Below are 11,991 nucleotides of genomic sequence, written 5' to 3'. Positions count from 1 at the left end.
TCGAGAGAATGCAGGCACGGCAAACAAGATGTTCCAACATGACACCTCCTGCAGTAAAACTTTACTTAGAAAAACATCTGACTTCACTAATTAGTAAAACTTTACTTAGAAAAATGTCTTACTTCACTAATTTTCATATGTAACACAAATCAATAGAGTAGTTTAATGTTTAATAAGCAATTAACTATGAATCAAAATATAGTTACTAATTAGAGTAAAAATATATAGTAGTAGTCAAGCATTATACATAAAAGAATATATTCAGTTGTTTTTAAAAGAGATCATAAGAAACTGAGACCAATTAAAGAACTAAAAGAAGTTACAAGCCTTGACATTCCAAGATAAGGGGAAGCAACCAGGTGTTACTAATGAAACCACTTCTTTAGAACAAAAACCTTGAAAATATACAGTACATCAAAAGAATGTAAATACCATAAACAAGATGTTTCCAACCTGATATCCACCCACCCTTTCCCCCTCTCTCTAACCTTGTCTTTCCTAACCTCACTTTCAATATAGTTTAGTTTTCATACAATATCCTTTTATTTCTCATGTTTCCTTCACACTCTAATCACTTATATGATTCACAATACACCTCTAATCATAACAACTATATATAATCATGAAACTAAAAACTATGAAAGAAAGTAGTGTTGTATGTTAAAAAACACATTCAACTTTAGATAAAGGAAGCTGAAAAGTAACTGCTGCTTATCAGCTACCTCACAGCTGCCATTTGTTCCCCCTTGCGGGCAAAACATTGTGTAAGATAGATGGTTGAATGCTTACATCTGTAAGACAAGATAAGAACTTGTGACCACCTGCAAGTCATAAAAATGTCTTTTGTGATTTGTAATGCTTTGTCAAAAATGTATAAAAGACACTCTTAAAATTCAGTAAAGTTGCAGCTACTTTCATCATCACTTGTGGTGTCTAGTAGTCTGTCAAAATCATCCTGCGTCGACCTTCCAATCAACCTGTAACGTTCGCCCTGAAAAACCCTCAGACTGAGACTCATTCGACCGGCTCCCGCGACAGCTGGCGCCCGAACAGGGACCTGAAGGACAGGTGATCTTTCTTTTTCTTTCTTTCTCTCTTTTCAGATTGAAGGCGACTCTCACCAGGGAGCTGCAGTCCCGCCGGTAAAGGCTGACCGGTTAAGTGTGAGTAATCAACAGGTACCATGAGGCACGCATTGATCAAAGAGGAACGTATATTCAGTGTCATGTTACAGCATTTGTTAGTTAAAAATGGGTTCAATGTGTCCCTCAAACGGTTGGAGGAGCTTATACATTTTCTTATTAAGCAAGGTGCGGAGGAGCCGTACCAAGACTTTATTTCAAGGCTGGAAGAAGCCATTAACAGAATGCTCCCCCCGTCTGAGGGCACATCACTGTTGCTCAAACAGTTAGAAACATGCATGGATGCCTCACCAGCTATAGCCCAGGGTATGGCTTATGCTGCAGCAATGCAAGGGCAGAAATTTAGCTCATATGTGAAAAACTCCTTCAATAAAGGAGGCAAGGGGCCAACAGCTCCTACCAACACTTGCTACAATTGTGGCAAGCCAGGACATATGCAGAAGGACTGTAAACAGTCCCATGCCAATAAGCCGAGGGGGGACCCACCCGGCTTATGCCCTCGCTGTAAGAAGGGCAGACATTGGAAAAATAAGTGTAAATCAAAATTTCATAAGGATGGAACCCCCTTGAATGACAAGGGTGACACTGATCCTGAGGATCAGGACGTACGGAGATCAAAAAACTAGTAAAAGGGGCATTCTCCCAGCCCAGGCCCCAAGGGAGAGCAGGCTGTAGCTTGTAAAACACAGCCCTCATCTACTTTAAATCCTCAAGCCCCTGAATTTACTATTCATGACCTTTCACGGGGCACTCCTGGGAGTGCAGGTTTAAATTTAACAAGTGAAAGGAATGTCTTATTATCCAAATGGGACGGTGTTACTTTAATCCCCACTGCAGTAAAAGGGCAACTCTTGCCGGGGACAGTTGAAATTATAATTGGTAAAAGTTCAAATTATACTAAAAACTTTGAAGTTATTCCAGGAGTAGTTAACTCAGATTCAGAAAAGACAACGCAGAAGGAGACGCCAGCGGCTGCTGCAAGATCTCACCCGCCGCTTAGAGAAAATGAAAGTACACTCGCCAATAGCAAACAAAACCACCGGCACCGGGCACATTTCCACTGACTCCAAGACGGCTGAAAAGACCCAGCGGGGAAGGAAGCTGAGGGCCCCCCTGCCCTTCGTGGGGCGGGCCTGCCTCCCAAGTGTTACAGCCCCCAGACAGCAGCACTGACGAAATCCCAAGGGTGAGGTTTAGAACCTTTATTATTGACTCTTTACCACTAGTAATTTATATAAATAAGAAAAATATTTTTACAAACTGAATCTTTGTCAACGGATAAAATTCTTGTCTTTTAAACCTTCTAATTATCAGTTTAGCTGAGTGAATAAGTAACTTCATGGTAAACTGGAATCCTGTTTGATGGAAAGTGAGTTTTTGAGAGTAAGAGAAATTAAACAGAAAGGAGAATGACATTGTGTAAAGAAAGAATCTTGTGTGATAAATTTTGTCCTGAAGCAGAATAGTTATGTAAGAAAGTAAAAGGCAGAGCAAAAGTTCAAGAAAGTTTAGAATGTTTGTAGATGGTCTGTGCAAGTTAAATGAAACTTATAAAAGAGAATTTGTGAAAGAATTTACATGTGATCCAATTGACTATGTATTTCCTTTAAAATCTTTTAACTTGTAAAAATAACCAATTATATTGCTTCTTCTGGTATATTTCATGTAAATAATAGATTGCTGAATGTTATGTTAATTGTAAAAAAAGACCTTCTTATGTACTATTACCTGTAGACTTGCAAAATAATCCTTGGTATGATAACTCTGCCTTACAAATTTTACACACTGTTAATGAATTAATTAGACCTAAAAGATTTATAACAACATTAATTTTAGGAATTTTAGCTTTAATTTCTATAGTCACTACATTTGCAGTGACTACAACTGCCTTGGTACAAGAAATACATACAACTCACTTTGTCAATTCTTTAAGTAACAACATTACTCTAGCTTTAATGACTCAGGCTAGTATAGATAATAAACTTGAAGCTAAACTCAACATCCTAGAAGAAGTAGTGTTAGCTCTAGAACAAGATATAAAGTTTATACAACATAAACTTCAAACTAAATGTCACTCTGCCTTTCCAGCTATCTGTGTTACGCCTTTACCTTACAATCTTTCTACTCCTTGGAACAAAACAAAGGCACATTTACAAGGTGTGTGAAAAGATAATGATATTACACATGACTTACATACCCTCCAAAAGGATATCACTGCCATCAGTGAAGCTCATCTACCTAGTACATCTCTCGATGCTCTGGCTCAATCACTCTCTGACAATCTTAAGTCTTTAAATCCTTTATCCTGGATTCAGTACATTGTGTTTATTGTTATTATTGCATGCCTGATATTCTGTGTTGTTTTACTGTTACCTTGTCTCCTTCGTTGTGTCTTTTCCTCCTTAAAGGCTGTTCGCCAAGACCTCTTTGAACTACGTTTCATTAACAAAAAAGGGGGAAATGCCGCACCCCCGGCATCAAGCCGTGGCGGGATGGCTCTGTCCGCGTTGTAAAAACTGTGGTAAGGCGGTGAGTGCTCCTCGGAGCGTTGCCCCCAGTCCCCCTGGCTTGCGACAGCAGCGCATAAGTTGCCTAGCATGCCTTTTAGTGAACGTAGGAAGTCATGAGGTGCGGCATAAAAGCCTAAGAAACTTTTACCCTGAAACCTGTCTGTTCAGTTGAATGACTGATTATTGCCTGATTGTTTTGAGAAACTAAGAATAAACACAGTGACTTACTGATCCACAATTAAACACAGCAAGTATGGCTGTGCCGGACTCAGTGGCTCCAAGAGAGCCTGTATAACAGCACGTCCCCACCATAAATGTCAGTGAATTGAAATAGTACATCGAGAGAATGCAGGCACGGCAAACAAGATGTTCCAACATGACACCTCCTGCAGTAAAACTTTACTTAGAAAAACATCTGACTTCACTAATTAGTAAAACTTTACTTAGAAAAATGTCTTACTTCACTAATTTTCATATGTAACACAAATCAATAGAGTAGTTTAATGTTTAATAAACAATTAACTATGAATCAAAATATAGTTACTAATTAGAGTAAAAATATATAGTAGTAGTCAAGCATTATACATAAAAGAATATATTCAGCTGTTTTTAAAAGAGATCATAAGAAACTGAGACCAATTAAAGAACTAAAAGAAGTTACAAGCCTTGACATTCCAAGATAAGGGGAAGCAACCAGGTGTTACTAATGAAACCACTTCTTTAGAACAAAAACCTTGAAAATATACAGTACATCAAAAGAATGTAAATACCATAAACAAGATGTTTCCAACCTGATATCCACCCACCCTTTCCCCCTCTCTCTAACCTTGTCTTTCCTAACCTCACTTTCAATATAGTTTAGTTTTCATACAATATCCTTTTATTTCTCATGTTTCCTTCACACTCTAATCACTTATATGATTCACAATACACCTCTAATCATAACAACTATATATAATCATGAAACTAAAAACTATGAAAGAAAGTAGTGTTGTATGTTAAAAAACACATTCAACTTTAGATAAAGGAAGCTGAAAAGTAACTGCTGCTTATCAGCTACCTCACAGCTGCCATTTGTTCCCCCTTGCGGGCAAAACATTGTGTAAGATAGATGGTTGAATGCTTACATCTGTAAGACAAGATAAGAACTTGTGACCACCTGCAAGTCATAAAAATGTCTTTTGTGATTTGTAATGCTTTGTCAAAAATGTATAAAAGACACTCTTAAAATTCAGTAAAGTTGCAGCTACTTTCATCATCACTTGTGGTGTCTAGTAGTCTGTCAAAATCATCCTGCGTCGACCTTCCAATCAACCTGTAACGTTCGCCCTGAAAAACCCTCAGACTGAGACTCATTCGACCGGCTCCCGCGACACTGTTCTCCATTGAGGACATACTGATTTTCAGTTTCACCAACAGTGTCTAAGTGCTCTTGTTCTCAGCATCCACATCAGCATCTACTGTTTCTGGACTTTTTAATAAAAGTCACTCTAATGGGGTAAGGTTATATCTCATTGTGGTTTTAATTTGCATGTCTCCGATGTTTAGCATTGGTGAGCTTTTTTTTTCACATTTTTTGACCATTTGTCTATCTTCTTTTGAAAAGCATGCTAATTTAATTTTTAAGAATTACACTTGTTATATCATCACTCTTCATTTAGTTACATCAGTGCATAAAATAAACACCCCATACCTTAGTGGCATAAAAGAATAATTTATTTCCCCTCTTGTTCTTTGGGTTAACTAGACAGTTCTCCACATGGTGATAACTGGGTCAGTGAGAAAACTCGTCGTGTTCCAGGTGACCTAAACTACATGGTTGACATTTGGTAAGACTGTATGCTGGAATATTTTGTTTCTTTCCATGTGAAATCTCTAAGCATCTACCTTGGGCTTCCAACACCACAAGTTAGGGTTCTAACAATAAACTTTCACTTGAAGCAAAAGCAGTGGCTATCACAAGGGCCAGAGTTTATGGGGTCAGAACTACACGTGTGTGAATGCAGATAAAGAGATTCATTTCAGATGATTCAGTAGTAATCTGCAACAGCTATACTATTTCTGAATCTTTCTCATACTTTTTAACATACTTAAAAAAAAAAAGACACATTGGATCATTAGTCAGTCACCAAGAGTGAATACAAATTTTAAACTCAAAAGAATTTGGTCCCTAATCTTGATTCACTTATTTATAAAATTGGGGTAATGCCCAGAACATAGACTTACTATAATGTTTTAACTTGGGAAAAATATATGAGAATGACACAAAGCAACTTTATCCAGAGAGACAAATAACTGTATCCTTACCCTCATATCAGGCCTCTCTTGCAATAGTGAAGGTCTGTTCCCACCAAAGAACACCCACAAGAGCCAGAGGAAAATGAGGCACAGTGTAATCCTTACAGTTATTTTCATTTGCTTCTCACAAGTAGAATGATCAATTGATTAAATCAAATAATTAAAGTCAATGAAAATATACAGCATCTTCAATATTGATCAAAATTGAGAAAATCAAATCAGTTAAAAAGAGGGAACAAAATTAATTCATCATGGAACAGTTCTCTCACCCGAGAAATAAAACAACTGGAACACAGGTTTTAACACAGGCAATTGCCTTTCTTAGGGTAATAGGCAAGTTAAAAAAAAGAAAAGCTGGCCAACGCGATGGCTCATGTCTGTTATCCCGGCACTCTGGGAGGCCGAGGCAAGTGGATTGCCTGAGCTTACCAGTTTGAGACCAGCCTGAGAAAGAGTGAGACCCTGCCTCTAAAGAAAATAGTTGGGCATTGTGGTAGGTGCCTGTAGTCCCATCTATTTTGATGTTGAAGCAAGAGAATCATGTGAACCCAAGAGTTTAAGATTGCTGTGAACTGTGATACCACAGCACTCTACCGATGGTGACAAATTAAGACTCTGTCTCTAAGAAAAAAAAAGGTTATTAAGCAAGAACAATTGGAGGAAAAACACAAATTCTCAAGACTCCTATAAATGGATTCAAAAATTTATCTTCTTAATACATCCACTGGTTTCAACTGAATGGCTAGATGAGATTAAAAAAAAAAGAAAGAAAGAAAGAAAAAACAGGTGATAATCAAAATTTGTAGGCCAGGCACGATGGCTCATGCCTGTAATCCTAGGACTCTAGGAGTCCAAGGCAGGTAGATTACCTGATCTCAGTAGTTGGAGACCAGCCTAGGCAAGAGCAAGACACCATCTCTACTAAAAAATAGAAAAACTAGCCAGGTGTGTGGCAGGCACCTGTAGTCCCAGCTCCTCAGGAGCTTGAGGCAAGAGGACACGTGAGCCCAAGAATTTGAGGTTGCTGTGAGCTGTGACATCACAGCACTCTTCCTAGGGTGGCAGAATGAGACTCTGCTTCAAAAATAATAATAAGAAGAAAATAAATGAAAAGAATTTATGGATTACTGACCTACAAAGTATGTTCAGACTCATGTGAACATAAAGTGTAGATAAAGAATCCCAAGATTTGGAATATTTTTGAGCACTTTCATAAGACTTAAAATCATCACACATCATGTCAACAATCAGTATTAAATACAATGCCAAAACATGCCAGCAAAAAGGATGAAGGCTAACACAGAAGGAAAGAGCTCACATACACACAAGCACACATGGAGACTCGCACAAGAACACTACAGATTTTACTGCAGTAGCTGACGAAACACTGGAGGGTCTTTGCCACGACCTCTGTGATTACCACTGTCCCCCACTACTACTCAAGTACTACCTCACCTCTGTTTTTAGCTTTTCAATCTATATTCATCTCACACATTTTACTGTTCTAGAAAACTGACTTTGAATATAATTCATCTATACCTCTCAACAAGACCAAGATTTAAAATGTTTTCTTTATTGATTTACAGTAATTAGAAGAGACTGTGTCAGACAATATGCGAATACATGTTGAAAGCATTTGTCTGATCATTCCTTCTGAAGGCATGCAGAGCAAATATGGAAGCCTGTATCTAATTTATAGGAATCATGTTCTGTGAACATTTAAAGAAATATATGACGTAAGGTATTCCATGTCCTCTGCAGGGCATATTTTACATCTTTGTTCCTCAAGCTGTAGATCAAGGGATTCAACATGGGGATAACAAGAGTGTAAATTAAAGAAGCCACTTTATCAGTGTCAAAGGAGTGACTAGACTTGGGCTGCACGTACATAAATATCAAAGTCCCGTAGAAGACTATGACCACTGTCAGGTGGGAGCCGCAGGTGGAGAAAGCCTTGTGCCTGCTCTCAGCAGAGTTCATCCTGAGAACAGCTGTGAGGATGAGCAGGTAAGACACGAGAACTATAAGAAGCGATGAAATCAAATCAAAAGCTGCTAAGATCAGAATTATCAATTCAATTTCGTGTGTATTTGAGCAGATTAAAGATAATAAGGGGAGACTGTCACAGTAGAAATGACTGATAACATTGTAGCCACAGAAGGGTAAAGTAAAAATCTTGATGGTGACCAGAAGAGACACAAATGTGCAGTAGAGATAGGGGATTGCCACCAGCAAGTGGCACACCCTGTGTGACATGATGACTGTGTACAGGAGAGGGTCGCAGATGGCCACGTAGCGGTCATATGACATGGCGGAGAGAATAAAAAGTTCACTGATGATGAACAGAAGAAAGAAAGCCAGCTGGACGGCACAGAAATGATAGGAAATTGTATTCTGATCTGCAACAAAGTTTACCAACATTTTAGGTCCCACGGTTGTGGAATAACCAAGATCAGTGAGAGCCAAGTGTCTGAGAAAAAAGTACATGGGTGTTTGGAGCCTGGAGTCTACCTTGGTGAGGAGGATCATGCCCAGGTTGCCCACCACTGAGATCACGTAGATGGTGAGAAGCAGTACAAATAACGGAGCCTGTAGCTCAGGGCGCTCCGTGACTCCCATCAGAATGAACTCAGTCACCTCGGTTAGGTTGTGCTTTTCCATCCAAGTTTATCAGAACAGCTATTCTGGATAGAGACATTGCATAGTCAATGGCTCTGAGGCATTATCACCTGAAGATTTTCAGCACACAAAGCTAGTATAGAGAAGATATATCCCCATTTCCCAATTTATAATACCTAAAAATAAACCAAATTCTCACAGATAAAAATATGTACATCCAGAGTTTGAGTTGGAGCAGTAAATTGGGTTTGATTTCACTCACAAGATAACATTTTCTAATGTCTAGAAATACTTCTTTTGGTCGCAATTTAGATATGGACTGTGATTTACCTCTGATGTTTAGAAAACCAGTAAACTGCTAAACATTCTACTATGCTCAGTATCCAGCCTGTCACATTATTCAGCCCAAAATCTCAATAAAGATAAACAGATAGGTAACTAGATGATAAGCAGATAGCAATGGATATCTATATAGAGACATAGACATAGATGGATAAAGCAAACATTTTTAAAACATTAAAATGTTAAAACGCTGAGTGTTTGATGTATGAATGACTGCTGTACTATTTTTACAATGTTCTATATGATTGTAATCACATATTATATTTATAAATTATATTTAGTAATACAGCATAATATAATAGGCATAATATAATAGGCATAATATAACTCCAGTTTTATTTATAAAATTTCAAGCCTCAACTAACAAAAATGCATAAAACCACTTACAACCCAAGTTGTGTGGGAACTCTTATCCAAATGGGGTGGTACAGCTGCGAATTTGATACACTTGGCAGATACTGCAAAGGTATATGACTGAGAAAATCATAACAGATCATGGTGGCAGTAATTTTTGTTTATATATGAAAAAAGTACTAGGATATATATGTATATATATGTATATGTATGCGTGTAAATACATGTGCATTCTATGCTGTATCTTAATTCATGTTATGTTCAAAGGATTGCTTTAGGCAAGTAGAGTAAGTCATCTAAAACTCTTTATTCTCATATTCAAAACCAACGTGTTCTTACAGGGCGGTTGGTAAGGTTAAGTGAGGATTAAATGATTCACTGTCCCTTATCCCACCTAAAAGTAGTTCTCAAATATCAAGTATAGAGTGTTTTGTCGTTTGCTTTTGTTCTGGTTTTTGAATTGTAACAACACCTTACCTGGAAGAAGTTTTCTTGGCATGTGTGCGTGTAAATTCTGAATGTGCATTGACTCCTTTGCCAAGACCATAATGCTGCGTAGGTGAGGAATAGGCAAGTAGGATGCAGTTCGTGCAATTTATCCTACTTCTGGCACTCCCCCCTCCACTCCGTGACTAAAACTGGGCAAAGAATGTCATTGATTCTGATTTTGATTACTGATCTTCTATTTTTACAACTATGTTGGTAACATTTTAAAAAGTGGATAATTTATAAATTATTTTGACATAAATTTGCCAAACTATAAATCTTCCTGCAAGAGCATGATCATTATAAGTAAATGACATTAACTTGTATGATAAAAAGTTAAATAATGTACTTTATCGTGCAAGATCTTAGTTAGGCGAGTATAAGGAAATCAGAGCAAACTGAGAGAAAGAATGGTCGTTGGTATTGCTTTTGTACAATGAAAATTCAAGAAAATCCTCCTATGGACAAAGGGATACAAGAGATTAAAGAGAAAAAAATGATTGAAAATCACTACATTATACAATGCCATAAAAACAAATTGAAACATGCTAAGAGGCTGGGTGTGGAGGCTCACACCTGTAACCTCAGCACTCTGGGAGGCCAAGGCAGGTGGATTGCTTGAGCTCACGAGTTCAATATCAGCCTGAGCAAGAGTGAGACCTCATCTCTACTAATAATACAAAAACTGAGACAAGAGGATCACTTGAGCCCAAGAGTTGGAGGTTGCTGTGAGCTATGACGATACCCTGGCACTCTACCCAGGGCGACAGCTTAAGACTCTGTCTCAAAAAAACAAACGAACAAAAAAAAAAAAAAAAAGATTAATAAAAGAAAGAAACAGAAACGCACTAAAGATGAGATATATTTAGATTTCTGGTTGTGATTTGAAATGTTTCTGTGCATTTAGGCCACAGAAACTTGGAACTATGATGTAGCACATAAGGCCAATGAACACGTGTGTAATGAAATAACATGTATTTAAGTTCCCTAATAACTCACAGACTTAAAATAGATCAGGGCAGGAGATAAAAGACAAGGTAAGGTAAGAGAATGATTAGTGGTTTAAAAAGTGAGAGTCCCGATGCTTCATTAACAGGGAGGGAAATAATCCCACTTACAAGGAAAGTTACAGTAACAGCAGACTCTGCGTGATCTATAGGCAAAATAAACACACACAATTATGTAATATTAAATATAAAGGTTACATATAATTTTAACTTAAATCAGTTAAAATATTTCTCCAAAGATTATGCTCTCTAGTTATCTAATCCTGACATTATGAATACATATTTCTCATGTTAGAAATATAGAAATATATACCAGTAGATAATAATGTAAAAATATATTTAGTAAATATTGTATTGTAAAACAATAAAAATAAACAAAATACTACATATTGTTAAATAAGGAACATAAATGGATTTTTTCTCACCAGCTTTTGAGTTCTATGTAAAAATCAGGTCGCTTTTTTTTAAATTTTACTTTCTTTGTTCAATATCAATTGTATTTTTTAAAGCTATACCTTTTGATAAAATTGTATATGCTTTTTGTCAAATCCCATTGGAAGCTGAGATACATTCTGAATATTTCTTTGTATTTTACCATAAAACTGAATACTTAAAAATCTCCTGATTTTCCAGTAATGCTCTTCACATGTGAATATAAGGTATAAACACCCTTTTTCCTCATCAGGATGTGAAAAAGAATCATATTTACACATTTGTTTTAACAATTATTTAGTATTAAATTATTTTTAAGAGAATCACAAGGAAGACTAAGTATTTGAAAAGGTACTCGGGAGGCTGAGGCAAGAGAATCGCCTAAGCCCAGGAGTTGGAGGTTGCTGTGAGCTGTGTGACACCACGGCACTCTACCGAGGGTGACAAAGTGAGACTCTGTCTCTACAAAAATAAAAATAAAAGAAAAAAAGAACCTGAGTTACAACATACCCACAGTCTTTTCATTCTGCCATTTAAAAAATACTCATATCCTTTTAATTGTGCTTCATTTGATCTCAATTCGAGATCTTTGTCTGCAATCAGAGAAAAATTACTGATGGAAAACAAATATGAGTAATACAATGATGGTATTTCAAAGATTCTTATGCACATTCAGCCTATTACACCATATACAAACGTGTAAAAATTTATAGGAGGGAAAAAAAGGAGAGGTCTTATTTTTGCTTAGGTATGATTGAGTAATAGAAAGCCCAGAATTCTGATGTAGAAATGGTCAAATTT

The 11,991-nt window shown here is 37.0% G+C and overlaps 1 protein-coding gene across 1 annotated transcript; it reads right to left on the bottom strand.

The window, feature by feature from the left end:
• Positions 1-7,669: 7,669 nt before the first annotated feature.
• LOC128565559 (olfactory receptor 8K3-like) lies at positions 7,670-8,611 on the bottom strand. The gene has a single exon (XM_053562094.1). The coding sequence runs from the start codon at positions 8,609-8,611 to the stop codon at positions 7,670-7,672; it is 942 nt and encodes a 313-aa protein (XP_053418069.1).
• Between the last annotated feature and the right edge of the window lie 3,380 nt (positions 8,612-11,991).

This window comes from Nycticebus coucang, chromosome 14, assembly GCF_027406575.1.
Source record: "Nycticebus coucang isolate mNycCou1 chromosome 14, mNycCou1.pri, whole genome shotgun sequence".
Lineage (NCBI taxonomy): Eukaryota > Metazoa > Chordata > Mammalia > Primates > Lorisidae > Nycticebus > Nycticebus coucang.
This window is presented reverse-complemented; position numbering and strand designations above follow the sequence as displayed.